This window comes from Salvelinus namaycush, chromosome 37 (assembly GCF_016432855.1).
Source record: "Salvelinus namaycush isolate Seneca chromosome 37, SaNama_1.0, whole genome shotgun sequence".
NCBI lineage: Eukaryota > Metazoa > Chordata > Actinopteri > Salmoniformes > Salmonidae > Salvelinus > Salvelinus namaycush.
The window spans coordinates 23,569,349-23,592,690 of NC_052343.1; the positions used below are offsets into that span (position 1 = coordinate 23,569,349).

Sequence of the window (23,342 nt, forward strand, 5' to 3'; positions counted from 1 at the left end):
CCAGTCTCATGCTGCTAAGCCAACTGAACGGCTTAGTGCTTAACCGGGGGTGGTACAGCACCATTTCCATTTATGCCTTGAAGGCCTTTGGCGTTTGTTTGTGGCGTGAGTCTGCTCATTTTGCAGTCTTTTCATTCCGGTTTGGGCTTGTTGTTCTGCTGTTGATTGTTGGGTTTGTTTTCTTGTTTTCTTTCCCATTCTCTGACTCACTGTATTCCTTGTGTTGGTTTAATGCAGGGTGGACACGCTACTCCTTAATGGGCGACCCGCTATCAGGCGAGCACAGCTTGATGATCGACTCGGCAGAGCTGGCGGATGACGCCGTGTACGAGTGTCAGGCTACGCAGGCCGGACTGCGCTCCCACCGAGCCAAGCTCACTGTTCTAGGTAAGATACACAGCTGCTGCACACACCGCACACGGGCACACACAGGGACATACACACACGGGCATACACAGGGACACACACACACGGGCACACACAGGGACACACACACACGGGCACACACAGGGACACACACACACGGGCACACACAGGGACACACACACACGGGCACACACAGGGACACAGACACACGGGCACACACAGGGGCACACACACACGGGCACACACAGGGACACACACACACGGGCACACACAGGGACACACACACACAGGCACACACAGGGACACAGACACACGGGCACACACAGGGACACACACACACGGGCACACACAGGGACACAGACACACACACACACGGGCACACACAGGGACACACACACACGGGCACACACAGGGACACACACACACGGGCACACACACCCTGATCTGCAGGTTGGCTCTACAGAGGGAGATTGTCAAGCACCATTATTGTTCTGACAGACTTACACACACGCACGCACACACACACGCACGAACGCACGCACGCACGCACACACGCACGAACGCACGCACGCACGCACGCACGCACGCACACACACACACACACACACACACACACACACACACACACACATATATGTTTAAAATGCTCACGGTTTCTATGTCTTGTAACTGTTTATGACATCACCTGCTGTTATCAACTTTCACAAATAACACCTGGAAAATGTACTTGTATATCAGCCCTGTAAATATTTTTCAAACCCAACAGAGCCAGCCAAAAAAACTGTTTTCCTTCAGTATCGATAATCAAGACTGTGGAAGTCTAGGATAATGTGATTGCTGCAGTCACAAATGACTTGCGTGGACACTTAAAAAGTCAAGTTCTGCACAGTTAGCACATTTTACAGCGAGTCACAATATTTGTCAACCGTGGGGCAGCTTTTACATTAACGCAAAGTGAGTGATCTACATATTCACCAGGCATCCAGAGGTGGGGAGAGGAGGGTGGTGGTGGAGAGAGGGATGGCGGAGGGGGGTGAGAGGAGAGAGAGTGGCCCCTCGTGGGACTCCCAGACAGTGAAACACTGCTTCCACCTGGTGGCCGATGGGGGAACAGGCAGCAGCACATTCATTAGTCTTTACTGAACGTCTCTCTGATGATCTGGCAAATACACCCAACAAAGCAGAGAGACAGTTACAGAAGACACTGGAGCCTCAGCTCTATGCACCAACAACAAGGCTAGGCTACTGTACTGTCTCCCCACTGCCCTGCTTGTTTCTGTCATTTTATGAGCTTGTTTAAGCAGTGAGACGAGGGGGAGAAGAAAAGGTAGCGAATGAAAGGCTGGTCATGTGAATTCTGACGACCCATGATGAAGAACACTGCTCTAATTGGCTTGACTCAGTGTCACGCTCCGCCCACTATCCACTTCCGCTCCGCTCCTACGACCACACGCAGCTCAAAAGAGCACAATGCAGCGTGGTCAATAGAGATCACACCCACATACACACACCCACATACACCCACCCAAACCCTGCTTCACAACGCCCGCACTGCACAGCTCAGAGTGGAGGTGGGCGAGGATGGACTGTTTGATTGGTTAGCGTGAGCCTTTGTGGACAGAAAAGGCGGTAGATGTTGTTTCCTAACGCCTTGTAGAATGTCCCTATTAAGAGAGGAGCAAATCAAGCAGGGACCGGGGTGTGTGTGCAGGCCTGTTTCGAGAACACAGATACACAGAGGCTAGGGTCTTGAAGTGTGTGTGTGTGTGTGTGTGTGTGTGTGTGTGTGTGTGTGTGTGTGTGTGTGTGTGTGTGTGTGTGTGTGTGTGTGTGTGTGTGTGGTGGTGAGTGTGTGTGTGTGTGTGTGTGTGTGTGGTGGTGAGTGTGGGGAAATCAATGCAGCCAGATGAGACCAAAGCAATCCGGCGCATTCAAAGGAGTCAACGGCGGGAGAGCAGCCAAGGGAGTCGGCATGGAAATTAAAATCACCTAGCACTCGGATTCCATTAGTGTCCGGGCCGCGGTGGCGGAAGGACCTCTGACAATTCAGATACACACACAGAAATTGGTTCAGCGGAGGGAGCAAGAGAGAGAGATAGACCGGGGCGGAGGCCCGCTGCTGTTTACGCCTGCCGTTATTGCCTGGGGAGATAGACGCCTTCATCAGAGGTGACAGCGTGTGCGAAACCATGCAAATAAATGAACAAATAAGCAATTCAGATGAAACATCACTGGGCAACAGTGGGAGTAAAAGAGAGTACTAATGCCAGTCTCAATGTTAAGAAGGAAAATGAAATGGCTCTTCTCTTTTTTTCTTCTCAAAGCCAAATGTTGTCGGTTTCCATTCCAGTCTACAAAGTAGAAACACACCTCGTGAACCAACACGATGATGAAAGGATATTGTTTTCTCTGTGTGCAGTGGATGAATTGATGCAGCGTTAACACATCACATTAATCTCACTAGATGTTCCTCTCATTCAGAAGCTTTGTACTGTAAAAGGAGCTTTCAGTTTGGTGGGTTGTTTCTCTCCTCTAACATGAATGCGTTGTGTTTCCTCCTTCTCTTCCTGTAGTTCCCCCCACAGACCCGGTGGTGGAGGGGGGTCCTATCATACGTGTGAAGGCCCACACACCCTACAACCTCACCTGCCGCTCCTCGGGGGCCAAGCCTGCCGCCGAGATCACCTGGTACAGAGACGGAGAGGTCATGGACACGGCCATATACTCCAAGGTACAGAAAGACTACAGCACAATCAGACAACAGGTCGGGCCAGGGCAGGTTAGAGAGAGCAGGGCCATGCCTAACCTCATCAGGATCCACTAACACCCACACAACACCAGCACAGCTCAGCAGAGTACAGCAGAGCCCATATAAGCAGAGTACAGCAGAGCCCATATAAGCAGGCTATGGCAGGGTACAGCAGAGCTCATCTAAGCAGGCTATGGCAGGGTACAGCAGAGCCCATCTAAGCAGGGTACAGCAGAGCCCAGCTAAGCAGGCTATGGCAGGGTACAGCAGAGCCCATCCAAGCAAACTATGGCAGGGTACAGCAGAGCCCAGCTAAGCAGGCTATGGCAGGGTACAGCAGAGCCCAGCTAAGCAGGCTATGGCAGGGTACAGCAGAGCCCAGCTAAGCAGGCTATGGCAGGGTACAGCAGAGCCCAGCTAAGCAGGCTATGGCAGGGTACAGCAGCTACTCAAAATGCAGCAACTTTCTCTCAGGGCAGAATACAGAAGCAGACTCTTCCTTTTCTCTGTTTTCTCTCTATTTTCTTCATTTTCTTTTCCATTTCTCTCTCTTTCTCTCTCAGGACTTTCTCTCCCTACCTCCCTCTCTGCAGTCCCCCTCCCCTTTTTCACTCATACCTGAACCCCCCTCCTCTCTCCCCTACTCCCCCTCCCCTCGCACTCTAATGCATCGACACTACAGCATAACTGGAGCATGCCAAAGCTCAGACAGGCATGAGCGTTTGATACAGTAGAATTTCTGCCGAGGAGAAATCACCCACAACAATGCCGAAACACAATGGGGGGATGCGCCAGAGCGTGAACCAGCCGCAGTCGGGAAAGAGTCACATTTGTCATGCTCTCTGACCACGCTAAAATACGCTAAACGACACATTTAAGGAGACTAGAGCCTGCAGTGGAGAAAAGGAGGGGGGCAGGAGGGGGGCAGGAGGGGAGAGAAAAAGATAGGGAGAGAGAAAGTGGGAGTAAAAGAAAGAAGGGTGGGAGATACTGAAATACAGTTCACTGAAAGAAAGAAAGAAAACGGGTGCTTTTAGAGAGAGGGAGGGCTAGAGTAGGGGAGGGGGAGGTAGAGAGGGGGAGAGGTAGCTTGGGGCAGAGTGAGAGGTGGTGACAGGGAGTGATGCGACTCGATCTAGCGTAAAAATGCTTTTTGTGTGTCTGGCTGAGGAAGTGAACGGCCTGGTCCATTGATTCAGCTGTCTGTTTGTCCGTCCATCCAGGGAATGGGCTCTGCTCTGCCCTTGCCCTTTTCCAGAGCTGCCTGTGAGACAACCCTCCCCCGGCCCCCCCTCCTCACGGCTACAGCCCAGAAATACAGACACAGCCACCTCTGCCATTACTGCACACTGTCTGACAGCCCTGTGTGTGTGTGTGTGTGTGTGTGTGTGTGTGTGTGTGTGTGTGTGTGTGTGTGCGTGTGCGTGTGCGTGTGCGTGTGCGTGCGTGCGTGCGTGCGTGCTTCAAAAGCGACGGGCGATATCTCCAGAATCTACCCCTTTTCTCACTTAGACGTATTGATTCCTGCGAGCAATAAATAGATCTCAAAGATGATGACAAACAAGGAGCGCTGACTGGGAGCACTCTCAGAAATGTGGGAACAGCACAATATCCCCAGGCGCATCATAAAATATATGATTTAACCGCCATGCCAATGGACTGGATGGCAATTTGAATGCCTCACACGTCAGAAAGATAGGTCCCGCAGTGTCACACAGACACCCAGAGGGGGAAGACTCAGCAGGGCCTTACATGAGGCTACACCTATTCTATACCTTACTTCCCTACTTAAACCCTTTGTCTCTTTAGGGACCAACATATATTAATTAATGGATCTAACCCAAGAGGTGAAATAAGGACTCATAACTCCCTCTGCATGTTTAACAGCTGTCTCTTGTCTGTCTTGACCATTGAGATGTACAGAAAACATCGTAGATGTCTTATCTCCATGTCTCTGGTCTGTCTCTCCTAGACGCGGATGGAGGATGGGAAGAGGGAACTGGCTGTCAGTATGCTTCCTGTGGTGCCGGAGGACAAGGACTCTGGCCGTACCTACACCTGCCGCGTCCTCAACCCTGCCGCCCCCGCCGGACTCCAGACCTCCGTCACCATCAACGTCCAGCGTGAGTGTCCTCAGTGGCACTTAGTGTCCCCTACAGTCACTCCGTAGTGTCCTCGCCCCAGTGATGGGGATACACTCAGACTTGAATACTACTTAGTATATACTGATGTATTGTCCATGGACACTAGTATGCTATTGTGGATACTAGTATGCTAGTGTGGATATTGGGACATAGTCCTATAGGTAAAGTGTATACAAATATACTGCCAATAACGACAAGGTAGTAGCCTATACACATATATCATCTATAATTTATTTATTTATGTACTTTAGGCATTAGTTGAGGGCTTTGGTTGAATAAATACATTTCACCCAGCACCACTTTAGAGTTAATGGAAGAGTGGTTATTTCTGCCTGCCTGCACATGCACTCGCTCACCCTTCAATGATTCATACACTAACCTCTCTGTGACAAACACACACCCCTTCATATAGGTCCTAGCTCAGTGACACATACCTCCAGTGCTCACAGAGCTTCCTTTAGTACTGTTGACCTGTTCCTTCTCCCTTGACTGACACATATTCAGCCTTCATATACTGTAGAATCCTCCATAGTGATAGATATGACACATACTATGTTCACCTCTCAGTAATGTTGTGTGCTCCCCTCCATCCTGCAGACCCCCCATCAGTGACCCTGTCCGTCCAGCCCCAGACTGTCATGGAGGGAGCCAAGGTTCTGTTCATCTGCTCTGCCTCTGCCAACCCTGAGATCACAGGATACAGGTAAAAAACAGCACCTCAACCTACACTTTGTTGGGTTCATTTCTTTCATGGAGTCAGTGTGTACTGCATTATTATGGAACTATTAGCCTTTTAGTTGGTCCAGTTTGGACTTGATCATTATTAACGCACATGTAACTCAAAATGATCTAGTGACCCAAAGTGACCTGGTAACCCAATATGTTCTGGTAAACCAAAGTGATCTTGTAACCCAATGTGATGTGGTAAATTGACCTTCTAACCCGATGTGAGCTGGTAAATTGACCTTCTAACCCGATGTGATCTGGTAAATTGACCTTCTAACCCTTTGTGATATGGTAAATTGATCTTCTAACCCGATGTGATGTGGTGAATTGACCTACTAACCCTATGTGATGTGGTAAATTGACCTTCTAGCCCTATGTGATATGTAAATTGACCTTCTAACCCTATGTGATGTGGTAAATTGACCTTCTAACCCTATGTGATGTGGTAAATTCACCTTCTAACCCTATGTGATGTGGTAAATTGACCTTCTAACCCTATGTGATGTGGTTAATTGACCTTCTAACCCTATGTGATATGGTAAATTGACCTTCTAACCCTATGTGATGTGGTAAATTGACCTTCTAACCATATGTGATATGGTAAATTGACCTTCTAACCCTATGTGATGTGGTAAATTGACCTTCTAACCCTATGTGATGTGGTAAATTGACCTTCTAACCCTATGTGATGTTGTAAATTGACCTTCTAACCCTATGTGATGTGGTTAATTGACCTTCTAACCATATGTGATATGGTAAATTGACCTTCTAACCCTATGTGATGTGGTTAATTGACCTTCTAACCCTATTTGATGTGGTAAATTGACCTTCTAACCCTATGTGATGTGGTTAATTGACCTTCTAACCCTATGTGATGTGGTAAATTGACCTTCTAACCCTATGTGATGTGGTAAATTGACCTTCTAACCCTATGTGATGTGGTGATCTGGTGGTCCAGGTGGTCCAAGGGAGGAGTCCCCATCTCGGAGGCGAACGGGGACAGCCTGGAGGTGACGGTAGACCACTCGTACTTCACAGACCCTGTCTCCTGTGAGGTGTCCAACTCAGTGGGCAGCACCAACGTCAGCACCCTGGTGGATGTACAATGTGAGTGGAGCACATTAGTGTATCATAGTACTAGTAGCCTATAGTGTAATCCGAGTAGTGTGTCTGTGAACACATGTTCACCCTCGTCACAAGAGTTATTGTGTCTTTGGAGGATACTGTGTAATGTGCTTTGTAAATGCCTTAGGGAATATGATAAAGTCATACTGAATTGAATGGTGAATAAGGGCTGTATTAGTTCTGATGGTGTCCTGGGCTCTTCTACAGTTGGTCCCAGGCTGCTGTCGGAGCCCAAGCCCATGAACGTGGACATTGGGATGGACGCTGCCTTCACCTGCACCTGGACAGGCAACCCTCCCCTTACCCTGGCCTGGACCAAACAGGGCTCAAGCGTGGTAAGACAAGTAGCTCAATCAATACTTATACTGTGTGTGCGTGTTTGTGTGCATGTGTGCACGTGCATGTGTGTGTGTGTGTGTGTGTGTGTGTGTGTGTGTGTGTGTGTGTGTGTGTGTGTGTGTGTGTGTGTGTGTGTGTGTGTGTGTGTGTGTGTGTGTGTGTGTGTGTGTGTGTGTGTGTGTGTGTGTGTGTGTCGGACGTGAGTGTGTAATGAGAGAAAGCCCTCAGACATCAGAGCTAAACCTTCAGAGGCAGTTTGTGTGATAACTGTCAGGTTCTCACACTGCTGACAGCAGGGGAGGTGACACTCTGTCATAACAACGTGACCACTAAATCAATCACATCCACAGTTGAGACGCACTAGTTAAAAACCAGCCGACACATTTCACATCCCACTCCGAGAACAGCTTCTCAAACCGCTCCTCAACCCAGACCAAGACACAGCACAAAGAACATCTAGGGAGGATTATGTGAGGTAGCTTACAAACAGCCCAGTTCCACCTTTAGTTTGCGTCATCCTGGTTCAAGGTCTCCCACCCCACCCCAGGCAACACTATCAGCGCTATCTCCAGGGAGCCTCTCCCGGTGTTTCATCGGATTTCAGAGGCAGCTTTTGCTAAAAACGCCACCGCTAAAGAGAAGAGAGCTGCAGGCCAGCAGGCGATGCTGTAAAAGCCATGCTGTCATCTCCATCTCCCAGAGTGAACCAACGCTCTCCGGAAGAAAAGAACAGGAGGTGCTCTCTAATCCACACACACCGCGGCCACCACGCCTCACACAGCTACCAGTAATGGATTCATTAGGTTACTCTATAATTGTGGTTGAATACAAAATGGAGAGTGGGAGTGAAAGGACGGAGGGAGGGAGAGGAGGAGGGGCGTAGAGGGAGAGTAAATGGATTAATCACAGCTTGATGGAATGGTGGGATCAATGAGCTAACGAGTGCGCAAGTTTAGAGCGAACTGTAGCAGCCTCTAAAGGCTACGGCCCACTCACACCATGATAACGTTATGCTCTGCTGGCAACGTTTAATTAGGACAATCTCCACAGCAGCATGGTCACTCCAGAGGTGCCTGGCTGTAGCTGTAGTCTGTGATTAAAGCCACAGTGTTGTCACCACCATGAAATTAAACTGAAACAGAGTGTAGGTGCTACGGAGAGACTGTCCGTTCTGCCCCATCCATTCTGCTGCAACAACTGCCCCAATGAACTGCTGCTAAAGAGACACTCATTCTCTCCCCTCCCTCTCCTCTTATCCCTCCTGTCCACCCTCTCTCTTTCTTTTCCCATCTCCCTCCCCTCCTCTCCCTCCCTCCCCTCTTCTCCCTCCCACCTCTCCTCTCCCTCTCCAGGTGCTCAGTAATGGCAACACCCTGCAGCTGAAGGCTGTCACCCAGGAGGATGCTGGGACGTATACCTGCAAGGCCATCGTCCCCCGCATCGGTGTGGCTGAGAGGGACGTCACGCTCACTGTCAACGGTAAGTCTCATATTAGTCTCAATAGTCTGAAAATAGAGCTAATTCAATACCACTTTCAACATTGTGTTTTTTGTTGACTTTTAGATGTAGAATATTAAAGATGCACGTTTGGTATTATCTATGCAGAATGTTTACTCAAACATAATATGTGTCAACCATCTGACAATGCATCTGTGTTTAATATGTCTCAAAATCTCCCTCTTTCTCTCCCCCACGTCTCTCTCACACAAACACTTTCTCTCTCTCTCTCTCTCTCTCTCTCTCTCCAGGCCCACCTATCATTACAGCGGACGCCACACAGCATGCTGTCAAGCACTCCAAGGGCAAGCTAGAGTGCCTGGTGGGAAACAGCCCCCCGCCTGACAAGATTGTAAGTGAGCCTCTTGTCTTTTCCTGTCTTTCCTGTTTCAATGATGTGTGTGTATGTGTGTGTGTGTGTGTGCGTGCGTACATGTGCTCACGCACACAAGTGTGTGCACATTTAATACACACTGAATCCCCCATCTACACACACACACATCATCCCTTCACCACTCAATGGGGATGAGAGAGAGGGAGAGAGAACAGAAAGGTAACTAGAAAGGGGGCCGGCCCTCTTGCAGGCTGCAGCCAAACCGCACGGCTCAATTAGCGCTGCATCCATCAGGCCTCGGTGGGCTGACCCCGTCAGGTGACCCTGGGTGCGTGGGCAGCTCTGACAGAGGATAATTAGGGTCTGAGGGGGAGTGAGAGGCAGGCACCCCGTAGACCTTACCTAGCAGCAGGAGAGAAGCTTCAGCACCGACAGGAGCATCTTACACAGCCTCACAGGTCCGGCAGGGCTTAGAGGCTGACAGGGCTTACCTCCAGGGCAAGACGTAGGAGGCAATTTAGACCTACGGCCCTTAGCAATGTCAGCCAGGTGAATGGAGAGGGAGGAAAACAGAGAGAAGGAAAGAGAGAAGGAGGGAGGGTGGTTGGTTAGAGGGTACCTGTGATTGATCTAAGCATGGGAAGTAGTGGTTGAACTGAGCTCTGACAGCGCTGCTAGCCACTCACCTGTTGTTCATCTCCCATCTTTCTCACTAGGTGTGGACGTTTGGAGACGTGACCCTCTCCTCGGGTTCCTCCGGTCGTTTCTCTGTCCAGACGGTGACCAGCGACCACGGGGTCCTGTCCTCCCTGGTCCTGTCTGAGACCCTGGCCCAGGACTTCCAGCTCCGCTACAACTGCACCGCATGGAACCGCTTCGGCACAGGCACCGCGCTGGTCACCCTCAAGGAGCAAGGTACGGGTAGGAACTGGACAGGGGTCCTTATTATCTATGATCAGAATGACCAATCTCACTAAGACGAGCACTGTGGAGAGACGGTGCTGGGAAGAGAGAGGGGTTAGATGAGGTCATAGCAGAACTCCAATTGAGTGCTTATCTTAATTATACTATTTTAATCAATATAATTCAATCAGCAGATGGTGGGCCTTAATGAATACATTGGGCCATATAACATAGATATCGATCGGGGACTAAAGTCAATTAGATCAGGGCACAGGTGTCCCGGGGCCGAGCCGCCGGCGGTCCCTTAGCTCCCTCTCTCTCTAAGTGTGTGAGAGCCGCCCTCTTCAAATTTACTTAAATGACAATATACTTACTCACACACACATACATGCACACACACACTCTGCACACTGGAGTTGGCGGAGGTAAGGAAGGAAGGCCTTTGTTGCAGTAGACACCAAAAATAAGGTCCTCGCCAGCAATTTCCATCAAGGCAGCTCAGCCGGGGTCTCGGGAGAGTTGAGCGGTGCGCCGTATCTCTCTCCTGGAATCTCTAATTAGATTACTGTCTATTGCTTCATTGCATGTCAGGCCTTGTTACCCTTCTTCCAGAGAGATTAGACACAATAGCCGGGGCTGTGGGGACGCAGGGACGCAGGACACAGATACACAGAGGCTAGGGTCTTGAAGTGTGTGTGTGTGTGTGTGTGTGTGTGTGTGTGTGTGTGTGTGTGTGTGTGTGTGTGTGTGTGTGTGTGTGTGTGTGTGTGTGTGTGTGTGTGTGTGTGTGTGTGCGTGCGTGCGTGTGCGTGTGCGTGCGTGAGTGTTTCTGAGGGACCATGAGGCTTACTGCAGATGAATTTATATAGGAGCAGGCGTTGGCAGAGATTAGTTGCGGGGGAATGAGTAGAGTGGCGTTAGAAGAGGAGAGGAGACTGGATCTGGTTCTGCCTCCTTCACTGTCTCTCTCTGATCAGTAGCAAGATCCTGACACTTCTCTCTTTTCCTCTCTCTCTCTCTCTCCTCACAGAGGCCCTGCCCATGCTGATCATCATTGGGGCGGCGGTGGGCGGAGGGTGTGTCCTGCTCATCTGTGTCGTCACCCTGGTCTCTCTCTGCTGCAGGCACACCGGGAAAGGTGAGGTCGAAGGTCAGATATGGGCCATGCCGGGGTTGGGCTACATTCCATGTCAACTCACCCTATTCAAGGAAATGAATTGACAGTCAGTAAATGACTATTCACTCAATATTTTTCAATCAATGTGAACTGACTGAATTGAAATAGAATTGACCCCAAATCTTAGTGATGCATGGTTAGTTTAGACTTCATGAAAGGAGCACAATCAAATCCTTTTCTATAAAGGCAACAGGCATGAAAAACAGTTTTAGAATCGTTTCTAAATCACCTGTCTCTTTTGAATCCTCACAGGTAAAAAGTGCACACGCCTCTCAAAGAGTGACATCAGAGTTCAGATTGTGCACAGTGACCACAATGCTACCCGTGGCAACGATGATGAGGAGGATGTCAAGGAGCCCATGGTAAATGCCTCCGTTCAATCACTTTCAGTAGGTTTTCAAGTACCTTTTCATCTTTATATAACAGATATATATATAATGTATATTACTTTGATGATGTGATGATACACAGTACAGTCATTTTGTTGTGCTCATGTTCATTTGAGTCTAAGATGTTCCACCTTTGTAATTGTAGGGCCTGTTGTTTCCCCCTCAGGCCCCCAACAGCAGTGAGTCTCCTGGGACGTCCCGGACGGAACACAGTGACCTGCTGGAGGAGGATGAGGACGAGAGGTCCGACATCAAGGTAAAAACCGTAAGGAGAAACACTCACTTATACAATGTTTCATGCATGGGAAAAATTGCAATCATTCGTTGAGCATTTGTTGCATATGCTGTTTTGCTGGGGGTTTTGAAAAAGTCTGAAATCTCTATATACACACTGTATCTTTAAAAGTCTGAAATCTCTATATACACACTGTATCTTTAAAAGTCTGAAATCTCTATATACACACTGTATCTTTAAAAGTCTGAAATCTCTATATACACACTGTATCTTTAAAAGTCTGAAATCTCTATATACACACTGTATCTTTAAAAGTCTGAAATCTCTATATACACACTGTATCTTTAAAAGCGGTTGAACAACTTAACACCCTGTTGTTATTTACTCTCCCCTCAGGACCCCACTAACGGCTACTACAACGTGCATGCTCACGAGGACCGGGTGATCCGCAGTGGTTTCTCAGATTACGTGCCCAACCCCCGTCCTGTCTACACGCCATCCCAGCTGCCCTCCCCCAGCCCGCTGTACGGCCAGCACACAGTGGTGGCAGCCACACAGCCCCGCATCTACGACTTCTCCCACCGCTACGCCACCACCACAGGGGCCCGCTCCACCTATGAGCAGCAGCAGGCAGCGGCAGCCCAGCCCGGAGCCATCTACCCCACCGACCCCGTCTACAGCGGCTCTGCCTACCTGCCCACCGCCGCCACATACGGACGAGCCTTCACCAGCTACGTCAAGCCCGCCTCCTACGAGAAGGTGGACGCATACGATCAATCGGACCAGGCCAGCAAGGTGTCTAGCTCCTCCCGTTTCTCATATGCATCATCGCAGGTCTCCTCCCAGCAGTCCGACTACGGACGGCCGTCACAACGCATGCAGACTCACGTCTGATTGGACAGCGGAACAGGGGGTGGAGCGCGGAGGGCCATGTAAAGGGGAAGCATTGGTCATCTCTATAGGAAGTGTGGCCAGACTAACATGAGGAGAGAGGACTGGATGGCTGGTCCTTCTCCTGGACACGTTTTGGAAGGAGATGTAGGTGACAGGGATTGCCTTCCTTATTTGTTATTCAGTTGTCATTCTGGGATTGAATGGTCCCAATGGAGTCCCAATGGAGTCATTCCCCATCAATAAATCATCTACTACAGTGTCTGCTACTTCAGAGATGAGCCTGCTATTCTGTCATGACACTGGTTTTGTTTTACCAGTGAGGGGATGGGAGGAAGGCAAACTGGAAATCACCAGACAGGAGCATCTCATGACTTTGGGTGGCCTAAACTAACTGGATTCTGGAGCCTAGCTAACATTTCTCAAAAAGAACAGACTGCTCAGACAAATAGAACTTGTAACAGACTATGAACAAATAAAAAATACAGATATCTTCATTTAAAAAAAGAGTCAACACATTGTGGTCATTTGGTGTTTGTCGGCATGTGAAAGGAGTTGTAAGCACATTCGTGTCTCTCTATCCATTTAAAGAAGCCTGAGCTCCACAGTGGCAGCCATAAACCGTTTGGCATAACAATAAGTTTGGCTTGGGTGTGGGTTATTTGGGAGTGAAAGCAGAGTGAGGTATGGAGAGAATGTGTATCCTGGCCTTTACCTAATAGATAGACAGCCTCTGCGTTATTGTTCTACCCTGGAGGACAATAAAAGGAAATTGAAAAACCCAAAGATGGTGAGCTACAGTATATAGCAGTGTATTGAAAGAGTTAGAGATAGAGATGAATTCCTCTGGGTACTGTATTACTTCTGTGTTTGCCAGATTGTTAAATGGAGACTATTTCCAGAACAATCAAAGAATGTGGTTTGTAAAATGGTGGCAATCTTGAACTTGAATAAGCTCAAGGTGCAGTCTCAACAGACTAAGATGGGTTCTACTTGTGAAATTGTCCCTCTTCAGACACCATCCACACTCCAGTCTTTATGACACAATCAAGTAGCTTCAATATGTTTACAAAAACACAGTACTACCCTGAAATACTGACTAGATCAACTGTTCAAATGGGTGAAGAAGCCCCATTCTTTCTCTGTTGCATGCAGATGATGTGTCTAGTGAAACTCTTCAGCATTTCTTTTCCATATCCATTATGCTTGTTTGAGAGACTGCTTACTGCACCTGGCTCAGTTGCATTCCGATTCTGGACACTACTGGAACCCTGTACTGCCATTTTGGGTCGAGAGCCGCGCTACTGGTCAGTCGGCCCAATTGGAGAACAAATGTCACTAAGTGAACCAAGTGATTTAAAACAAAAATCATCGCTCGTCTTTATTTTTATATTTTATATAAGCCTTAATGTACAGCTTGTAAGCTGCTTTACTGTAAAGTATCTTTATATTATATATACATAAATCTATATCTTGATTGATTTTATTTGGGTCCACAATTTTTCTCTTTCTGTTCCGTTGTTCATCAATCACTGAATGCAGAAAGATGAACAATGCTTTTTGGGAACACAACTAATTGCCATTTGTTGGTTTGGTTCATTTAGTTTTTTTAATAATGTATTAAGGATTTTATTTGCTAAAAATGAGCTATTGTTGCTTGTAACTTTGTATACATATTTATATTTAAATAAAACCATTTCAGATAAAGACCAGCATGGTTTGAGTACTGTACTGTACGTTGGCACGGTGAGGAGATGCAGTGAGTATGCTGTGTGTGTATGTCATGGGGGAACAGGTACAAACAAAGCTGCTTATGTACCGAAGTTGATGAATACATAAATTAGCAGCGCTGTCTATGTTGATTCTCCTATTCCCGTGGTGGAGTGTAGCTTTTAATGAAGACAGATGTGATTGTAGATCTCCTACTGTCTGTGTATCCACCTCCCTACACCCACACGCCCAGCTCCCCTGGTAACAGGATATTGCTGTGACAAAGCTAGGTATAATGTGACAATATCAGCTTGTCTTGTCACCTCGGTCTCGTTACATCTCGTCTCCAGGTAGACATGCTAGTCACGGCAGGGAGGCGATGAGTGCTATGAGAGATCCACATTCATTACAGGCTGCCGTGTAAAGGGACATGGCCCCACAATAGACTCATAATACTTACTATACAATAGCTATTATAGAGACACGAGTCAGTCAATTACAAATGGAGGTAATTGACATGCAGAAGATTCAGGTAAAGTATGTTTATTGTGTAGGATTCATAAATCTTTTATATAAAAACGAGGCATACAAACAAAATTGAACAGTAGAAAAGGAATGTGTCCACAATCCAATATAAATGTTACCTTTAACTACACACAGTAACAGCTCACATTTATTATTTATAAAGTCACTTTTGGCCCCTTCAACCCATGTTCTGAAAAATAGACCTTTATACACTTCATATTACCCAGCATTATGCCAATGTTAGGGACCAGAGAAAAAAATAGCCCAACATTATCTTCAACCTATAACAATTAAAATATTTTCAGCACTTCTAACATTTACAAACAATGGAGATCTTTAGGTTAAGTCACAGTAAATGTACAAATACAAACACAAGCCAAAATAGAGTGAAAGAAAACCAATGAAGAATCTGAACAGTTAAAAGCAGGACCAAGATTGTCCAATAAAAAGTCCACTGTTTGAGAGGGGTGAGAAGAACTCATTGTGTTGCTCCGTGCAAACAGCTAAACCCAATTGATTTTCTTGAGCTGCCGTGCGTAGACCCGCATCACCCTCAGCTCAACTGGCAAATGGAGACCGTTTTAGCTAGCCTGTATATGGAGTTCTCCTAGAATACTAATGTGAGGGAAATGGCCGCAGCATCTCCTCCCACCTGCCTTCCATCTTTGAGGACATGTATTTCCATTGTTAGAGCGATCACTCGGATATCTTGTCAGTGGCTCCAGAAAGTATTCATACCCCTTGACATTTTCCACATTTTGTTGTATTACATTCTGAATTTAAAATGTATTAAATTGAGATTGTGTCACTAGCCTACACACAATATCCCATAATAAAGTGGGATTATGTTTTTAGAAATGAAAAGGTGAAATGTCAATAGCCAATAAGTATTCAAACCTTTTGTTATAGCAAACCTCAATGTTCACAAATAAAAATTTGTTTAAGTCACAAATTGCATGGATTCACTCTGTTTGCAATAATAGAGTTATACATGATATTTGAATGACTACCTCATCTCTGTACCCCACACATACAAACAATTGTAACCTCAGTCGAGCAGTGAATTTTAAACAAAAATTCAACCACAAAGACCAGGGAGGTTTTCCAATGCCTCGCAGAGGTGCACCTATTGGGTAGATGAGTATAAAAAAAATAATGTTTAAGCAGACATTGAATATCCCTTTGAGCATGGTGACGTTAGTCATTACACTTTGGATGGTGTATCAATACCCCCAGTCACTACAAAGATACAGGCGTCCTTCCTAACTCAGTTGCCAGAGAGGAAGGAAACAGCTCAGGAATTTCACCATGAGGCCAATGGTGACTTTAAAACATTTACAGAGTTTAATGGCTGTGATAGGAGAAAACTGAGGATGGATCACCAACATTGTAGTTAGTCCACACTACTAACCTAAATGACAGACTGAAAAGAAGAAAGCCTGTACAGAATACAAATATTGGAAAACATGCATCCTGTTTGCAATAAGGCACCAATGTAAAACTTCAAAAAAAATGGCAAAGAAATGAAATGTATATCCTGAATACAAAGAGTTATGTTTGGGACAAATCCAACACTGGGTAACACTTCATATTTTCAAGCATCGTGGTGACTGCATCATGTTATGGGTATGCTCGTGTAACAGTTTAGCTTCCATCCCTCTCCTCGCCCCTACCTGGGCTCGAACCAGGGACCCTCTGCACACATTGACAACAGCCACCCTCGAAGCATCGTTAACCATCACTCCACAAAAGCCGCAGCCCTTGCAAAGCAAGTGGAACAACTACTTCAAGGTCTCAGAGCGAGTGACGTCACTGATTGAAACGCTATTAGTGAGCACCCTGCTAACAAGCTAGCCATTTCACATTGGTTACACTCGTCATTGGCTAGGGAGTTTTTCTGGGGGGGGGAGAAACAAAATGGAATAGAGCTAAGCACAATCAAAATCCTAGAGGAAAACCTGCTTTAGTCTGCTTTCCAACAGACACTGGGAGACAAATTCACCTTTCAGCAGGACAATAACCTAAAACACAAGGCCAAATATACACTGGAGTTGCTTACCAAGACGACATTGAATATTCCTAAGTGGCTTAGTGACAGTTTCAAATTAAAATTAGCTTGAAAACCTATGGCAAGACTTGAAAATGGTTGTCTAGTAATGATCAACAACCAACTTGACAGAGCTTGAAGAATTTTGAAAAGAATATTGTGCAAATATTGTACAATCCAGGTATGGAAAACTCATAGGGACTTACCAAGAAAGACTCGCAGATGTAATCTCTGCCGAAGGTGATTATAACATGAATTTACTCAGGGGTGTGAATACATATGTAAATTAGATATTTCTGTACAAACATTTCTAAAAATAGGTTTTCACTTTGTCATTATGGGGTATTGTGTGTAGATGGGTGATTTTTGTTTATATTTAATCAATTTGTAATTCAGGCTGTAACAAAATGTGAAATAAATCAAGGGGTATGAATTGATTCTGAAGGCACTGCAATAGACAATCTTTGTTAGAACTCAAGATTCCATGCATCTCTGCATTAATAATATCACACTCACTTATAAAACATTCCATGTTCTTGTCAAGGCACTTTAAGTGAAAATTGGCAGGTGAAAACAGCTGGTAAAGAAATACATTGTAAAAAAACTATACTCTAAAATATATCTTTCTTTTATATCTATTCTATTTCTGATTCCCTCAGTTCATTTGGCATGTCGGTCTGCCCAACAGAAGATGTGATCTCACATCATAGCAATGGGGGAGACTTGGCAAATACCACCAAAAACAAAGTGTGTCCTCAAAATATACATCTTCCATTATTTACACTGGGAGAATATTAATCAAACCAGTGGAACATGACATGATTGATGGAGGTGCAGGAGTCTTGCTGCTTCTCGGAGCCTTTGAGAACCAGGGTTGCATCAGTACAGCATAAAAACATTAAAAAACCTAATCCCAAACCCATTTGAAATCATTCGTCTGAGCAGTAGCTAGCCCCATGCAGGCCCTCAGTGGGTGTTGGAGGCTGGTTGAGGCTGGCTAGATGGATGGATAGCTCTGGTCATCATGGGGGGACTCGTCCTCAATCAGACGCAATGTTCCATATTCCTTATTTTTTGTCTTGTCCTGTCAGACCCTCAAACTGTCTACCCTCTGCCCCCCCCCCCCTTCCCCATGTCCCCTCATCATCAAAGCCCTGTGTTCTTGCGGATCCAATCTCTCAGCTTGGTGACGCGCGAGTAGACGCCGGGCTTGTTCCGACGAGCGCAGCCCTCGCCCCAGCTCACGATGCCTGCCTGGAACCACATCCCACTTTCTTCGAAGCACACCAGGGGACCCCCCGAGTCTCCCTAAACAGAGGACAGAGACATTACATTCGGCACAAAGGACATTTGTTTAAGTGTGTTTTAAGTTGCAGGTGTATGCCACATGTTTCTGTTTATAATTGCATGTGTTTGTATTGTGTGTGTGTGTGTGGTGATAATGTAGCCTGCCGTGCGTATCCCTCCCACCTGACAGGCGTCGACTCCTCCGGACAGGAAGCCGGAGCAAAGCATCCTGGATGTGACCTGACCCTCGGTGACCACGTTACACACCGTGTCGTTAATGATCTTCACCTCCGCCTTCTGCAGCAGCCGTGCTATGGCACCTGACCGCCACGAGAAACAGAGGACACGTGGTTATAACTAGCAGGAGACAACATTCATGTCCACTAGCTACAACCCAGGTGCTAATGAGTTGGCTTTGTGTTGGCTAATGGACAGGAGATCCCTCAAGAGAAAGAGGCAGAACGAGGGAGAAGGTCTGGTATGAAATATGGATGTGGAGGAAGGTTTAATGGAAGAGAGGGATGACAGAAAAAAAGCTGTAGGGAACAAGAGGAATGACATGAGAGATGAGGAAAATATCAGGATGGAAGATGAGGGAGAAGCATTGGGAACGGGGTGACAGAAGACAGGGACGTCATGAGAGATGAAGAGAAAGAGGGATGTCATGAACGGGAGAGGTGAGGGTTGAGAATGAATGGGGAGGATGTGAGGGAAGAGGGACGTCAGGAGGAGAGAGGGATGAAGGGAAGAGAAGGATGCCATAGCGATGAAGGGAAAGACGCCATGATGGGAGACAGATGAGGAGAGACATGAGAGGGATGAAGAGAGGGAGAGAAAGAGAGCACGAGGAATGTCAAGATGAGGGACGAGAAGCATGCCAGGATGAAAGAGATGTATATAATCATAGAGGAGTTGTATAACACACCTGACTGAGTCAAATACTATGCCAAACGATTAGTATGTGAGGTGCGCTGATTCGGCACTTTCTTGGACTATTCCACTGTCTCTTCGCTCCATTCCTATCAAATGAAATCAAGTGCAGCTCGAGCATATGGAAATACTTGACCTAATGCACAGTATTTGACCCAAGTCTGCCATCTCAGAACAGTAGTGCTGGTCTAAATGACCCTTCATACCAAATCCAGCACAGCTCAACTATCTTGAAAGTATTCAACATGCACATTCAAAATGTATGACCTAGGGATGGGCATGAGTAATCGAACGGATGTCAAAAATCGATCTTTAACCAGAGAATGGCGGTAGAGTGCATCTCCCATGTACACTCTCCCGCCAATTCGTGCTCAATCATTGTTTTCATGGGGTGAATTGTTTGTCAAAGTTTATGAATTCCCCGCTATATCGTCAAAGTATCACCAGCAGTAAATGTAGGCTACCATTAATCATTGCCATTTCCCAATTAATCTAGAATGTTTGGTTACGGTCATTTCTGTTAATTCAATGTATTAATATGACATACTATTCTCATTCTTGTAGTGGAGACATTGTTTGGAGAGCTCACAAACTACACAGTGATAATGAAGTGGTGGTTTATTTAATTATATTTACCAGTTTTATATCAACAGTTCTGATTTCTTCGTCTTGTCAGTATTGCTTGAGTGCGCACAGATGTAGACTACCTGGGCTGAGTTTAAACCCTTTCACATGTGTTTTATGTTGAAAGTCAAGTGTTTTTTTTTCTTCAATAGAGTGATCAGGGTTGTGCAACTAAATCCTTCACAGAAAATACATTTGTGAAACACATTCATCAGGAAATAGCTTAATTTTCATCAGATGACAACCGAAGTGCAACGCTATTTGGCCAGCAGCCACACAATTAAATGGGCAAGATCTTTTTTTTGCAAAAACAATGCATTGCCATCATATTTCTAGTGTTTAGCCAGCTACATTTCTTAATCTAATGTTTTGTTTGAAGTTAAATCTTGCATTTTACCAGAGAAAAGTAGCTACAAATCAGTCAGAGTGCTGTCTGCTGATAGAATGCCAGTTGGTGAATTCTCAGAGTGAAGAAGCGCAACTGAAGCACATAGTAATTTCTGCTCGGCATCAGACTATAAGAATCATTTTAGATCTGCATTTAGAAAACGCAGTAAGATTATTTCCTTATGCACTTGATTTATCTTTTACATTGTGCCACTGCTAGGCGAAGCTGGGAGTGACCCCGCCAAAACCGAGCAGCTCATGATGGTTTCAATGAATGATTCTCAAATGGCACTTGTTTTTTTATTCACTGAATATAGTAGGAAATATGGGGCAATTTAGCAATTAGAACATGTTATCTGTAAAGGTTATGATAAATTAGGCATTTTTGCAAGCTGTTGGCATATAGATAAATGCGCACATATTTTTCTGTAGTGTATTCTAATATACTTTATTTTATTTGAGTACTCCAGTACAAAAAATAATGATTTTTGTACTCGAACAGGAAAAACATTTCAAATGGGATTCCCTAGTATGACCCAGTTCTGTAGCATAAAATAGAAGTAAATGTATGTTAACTTTGACCCCATGCACTAAATCAATTGCAACATTAGCATTTGAAATGATTCAACATATGTATTGTATATGACCTAGGTCTATAAAACAATAGTGTAACTATATGACCACCCACCTCCTTCGCGGAGCGTGCCCCAGCCTGTAACCCAACAGGCCATGCCAGCAGGGAAGAGGTGGGAGCGTGCGGGTAGGCAGATGGGGTGGATGGTGTTGGTGAACTCCAGCGGCTGGCTCAGCTCCAGCAGGGCGATGTCGTAGTCATAAGTCATCTGGTTGTAGTCTGGGTGGGTGATAATGGTCTTCACCAAGCTTCTCTGAACAGTATCCTGCTTATACTGGTCCTGCATGCCACTGTACGTCTGCCAGTTGGAGGCCACGTGGTTTCTAGAGGAGGAGATGAGGAGGGCACCATTATTCAGTTATTCTGCTGACCTCTCTGCCTTTGAAATTTCACTTGAAAGTGTTTTTTTACAAAGTACAGGAGTAGATATAATTGATTGTGGGTATGTTAACCAGCCTACAGGGCCAAGGGCTGGCAGTCTTATCTGAAAGGGGCCAGTGTGGTGGCAGGCTTTTGCTCTGGCCAAAGCAGGAACACACCTGATTCAAATAAGGAACTAATTAGTCTTTAATAAAGACTCAATTGATTGAATCAGCCGTGTAATATTGAGTCTAAGATTGCCTACTGCTGCTATAGGATATGGGCTTGAGCTACTCCTATAGAGCTTCTCCACAGAATAAGAGAATGTTGTCTGTAAACAGAAAGGAAGCCGTTTCTCTTCCAAGCTGACTGTGTGATTGTGAGGGGAACCAATGCTAGCAGCAGAGCTCTGTAAATCTCTGTACTGTTCATGAAACCACTGCAGTGCACAGCTACATCATCTCCTACAGTGGCTGGCTCTAAATGGAAAAGACCACATCCATCCCAACACAGCGGTGCTGGATCACATTCTAGTGCAGGGCTAGTGCTCCACCTACTGGGAGCCCAGATAATTACACACATTAGTATATACACTATAGAGCTGCTTTGATGCAAATGTGGCCCTGAAGCATCTCTCTAAACAGTATAATCAGGGGGTAATTTCTCAGTCCTTGTGCTGTGGATCAAAACTCTCCTGTGTTGTGTAAAGCACCGTTTACCCATCATACTCACGTCTCTTAGGGCTCTGTTCAATCCGCATCGAGGAAATTCAGCTTTACAGCGTGATTGCCTTTACATTTCAATGTTCCCACTTTAGTGGAGAACGCATTCATGGTAAACGCTGCACATGTTGGCTCAATACCTTTACATTTCTATTGTGGAACCTGGAACTCTTCAGCTTTACAGATTGAAGAGCCCTTAGTATTAAATGAACGAACAGGTTCCCTAAAACGATGTCCTCTGGAATAATGAATAATAATAATAATAATAATAACGAGAATGGGGCACCAACAAACTACGTTAACTCAGTGAAGTAGATGAAAGACAGCAGAGTGGCCATAAACTACCCCCGGGCGTGGGAAAGAAGGACAAAAAAAGATGTTTGAAAGCAGAGTAGAGGGAGGTGGAGGCTTCAGAAGCAGAGATGGGACAATCTGTCTGAATCAGAAACCAGAAGAGGTGTGAGGGGTGCCATGTACACATGCAGGGCTGGAGATCTTGAAAGAAGAAGTCAAGGAGAGAAGCTTCAGTAGAGAAGAGAAGCCATAAACTACCCACAGGCATGATGGGATAGACAGACCCAAAAAAAGAGGCATAGAGAACAAAAGCGAGGCAGAGGGAGGGATGAAGGGAGGACATTTGAAACAATAGGAAGGACAATCTGCAGAGACGCAGGAGGAACAGAGAAGGGAGAAAGGAGGAGCAGGGAGCAGTGTTGTGCAGTGTTGTGTATGTGGACCTCACTCAGGGCTGATGGTCTTGAAGCAGTGAGCGGCAGACAGGAGCCAGCGGTTGGAGATGATTGACGCGCCACACACATGCCCACGGGTCTGGAAGTGCAGGCTCACCTGCCAGGGCCACTCCCCCAGCTGCGCATTCTCCCCGCCCACAATACGGTTAAGCTTGTATGGCCGGACGCCACAGTCTGTTGGGAAGTATGGCGGAATGGAGGAGAGGAAGACGAACATTAATGAACAGAGAGAAAAGAAGGAGAAAATAACTTCAACTTGACACCGTAGCCTTGGAGCTAAACCGCGCGGCTCATTGGAATTATAATAAGGTACCGATATATTAGCTTATCAAAAAAAACACTGCCAGGCCCCGAGGCTTGTAGGAAAGGAAAAACACAAAAATATTCACACAGACGTCAATAGTTCTCCAAAGAATCAAATAAATAAAAAAGTGCTGGATGGCGGCCCTCCGGCTTGTTTGGTGTTCTGTAGACAAGCAGCCAGTCATACGT

At 46.2% G+C, this 23,342-nt stretch overlaps 2 protein-coding genes across 2 annotated transcripts in view; one reads left to right on the forward strand and one right to left on the reverse strand.

Annotated features, from left to right (window-relative positions):
• The window catches only part of LOC120031509 (kin of IRRE-like protein 3), a 45,306-nt gene extending 30,724 nt beyond the window's left edge, over positions 1-14,582 (forward strand). Inside the window, exons 3-15 of the mRNA XM_038977290.1 lie at positions 238-387; positions 2,940-3,097; positions 5,088-5,238; positions 5,857-5,962; positions 6,944-7,092; positions 7,318-7,445; positions 8,802-8,928; positions 9,198-9,298; positions 9,997-10,195; positions 11,214-11,321; positions 11,613-11,722; positions 11,916-12,005; positions 12,381-14,582. Coding sequence (XP_038833218.1) covers positions 238-387; positions 2,940-3,097; positions 5,088-5,238; positions 5,857-5,962; positions 6,944-7,092; positions 7,318-7,445; positions 8,802-8,928; positions 9,198-9,298; positions 9,997-10,195; positions 11,214-11,321; positions 11,613-11,722; positions 11,916-12,005; positions 12,381-12,878 — 2,075 coding nt within the window. The 3' untranslated portion in view covers positions 12,879-14,582. The remainder of the gene's footprint in view (positions 1-237; positions 388-2,939; positions 3,098-5,087; positions 5,239-5,856; positions 5,963-6,943; positions 7,093-7,317; positions 7,446-8,801; positions 8,929-9,197; positions 9,299-9,996; positions 10,196-11,213; positions 11,322-11,612; positions 11,723-11,915; positions 12,006-12,380) is intronic.
• Positions 14,583-17,509: 2,927 nt separating this feature from the next.
• Positions 17,510-23,342, reverse strand: part of LOC120031354 (suppressor of tumorigenicity 14 protein homolog) — a 34,286-nt gene continuing 28,453 nt past the window's right edge. The window contains exons 16-19 of the mRNA XM_038977071.1: positions 22,844-23,024; positions 21,074-21,342; positions 18,628-18,764; positions 17,510-18,465 (exon numbers count right to left, since the gene is read on the reverse strand). Of these exons, the coding sequence (XP_038832999.1) occupies positions 18,304-18,465; positions 18,628-18,764; positions 21,074-21,342; positions 22,844-23,024 (749 nt within the window). The 3' untranslated portion in view covers positions 17,510-18,303. The remainder of the gene's footprint in view (positions 18,466-18,627; positions 18,765-21,073; positions 21,343-22,843; positions 23,025-23,342) is intronic.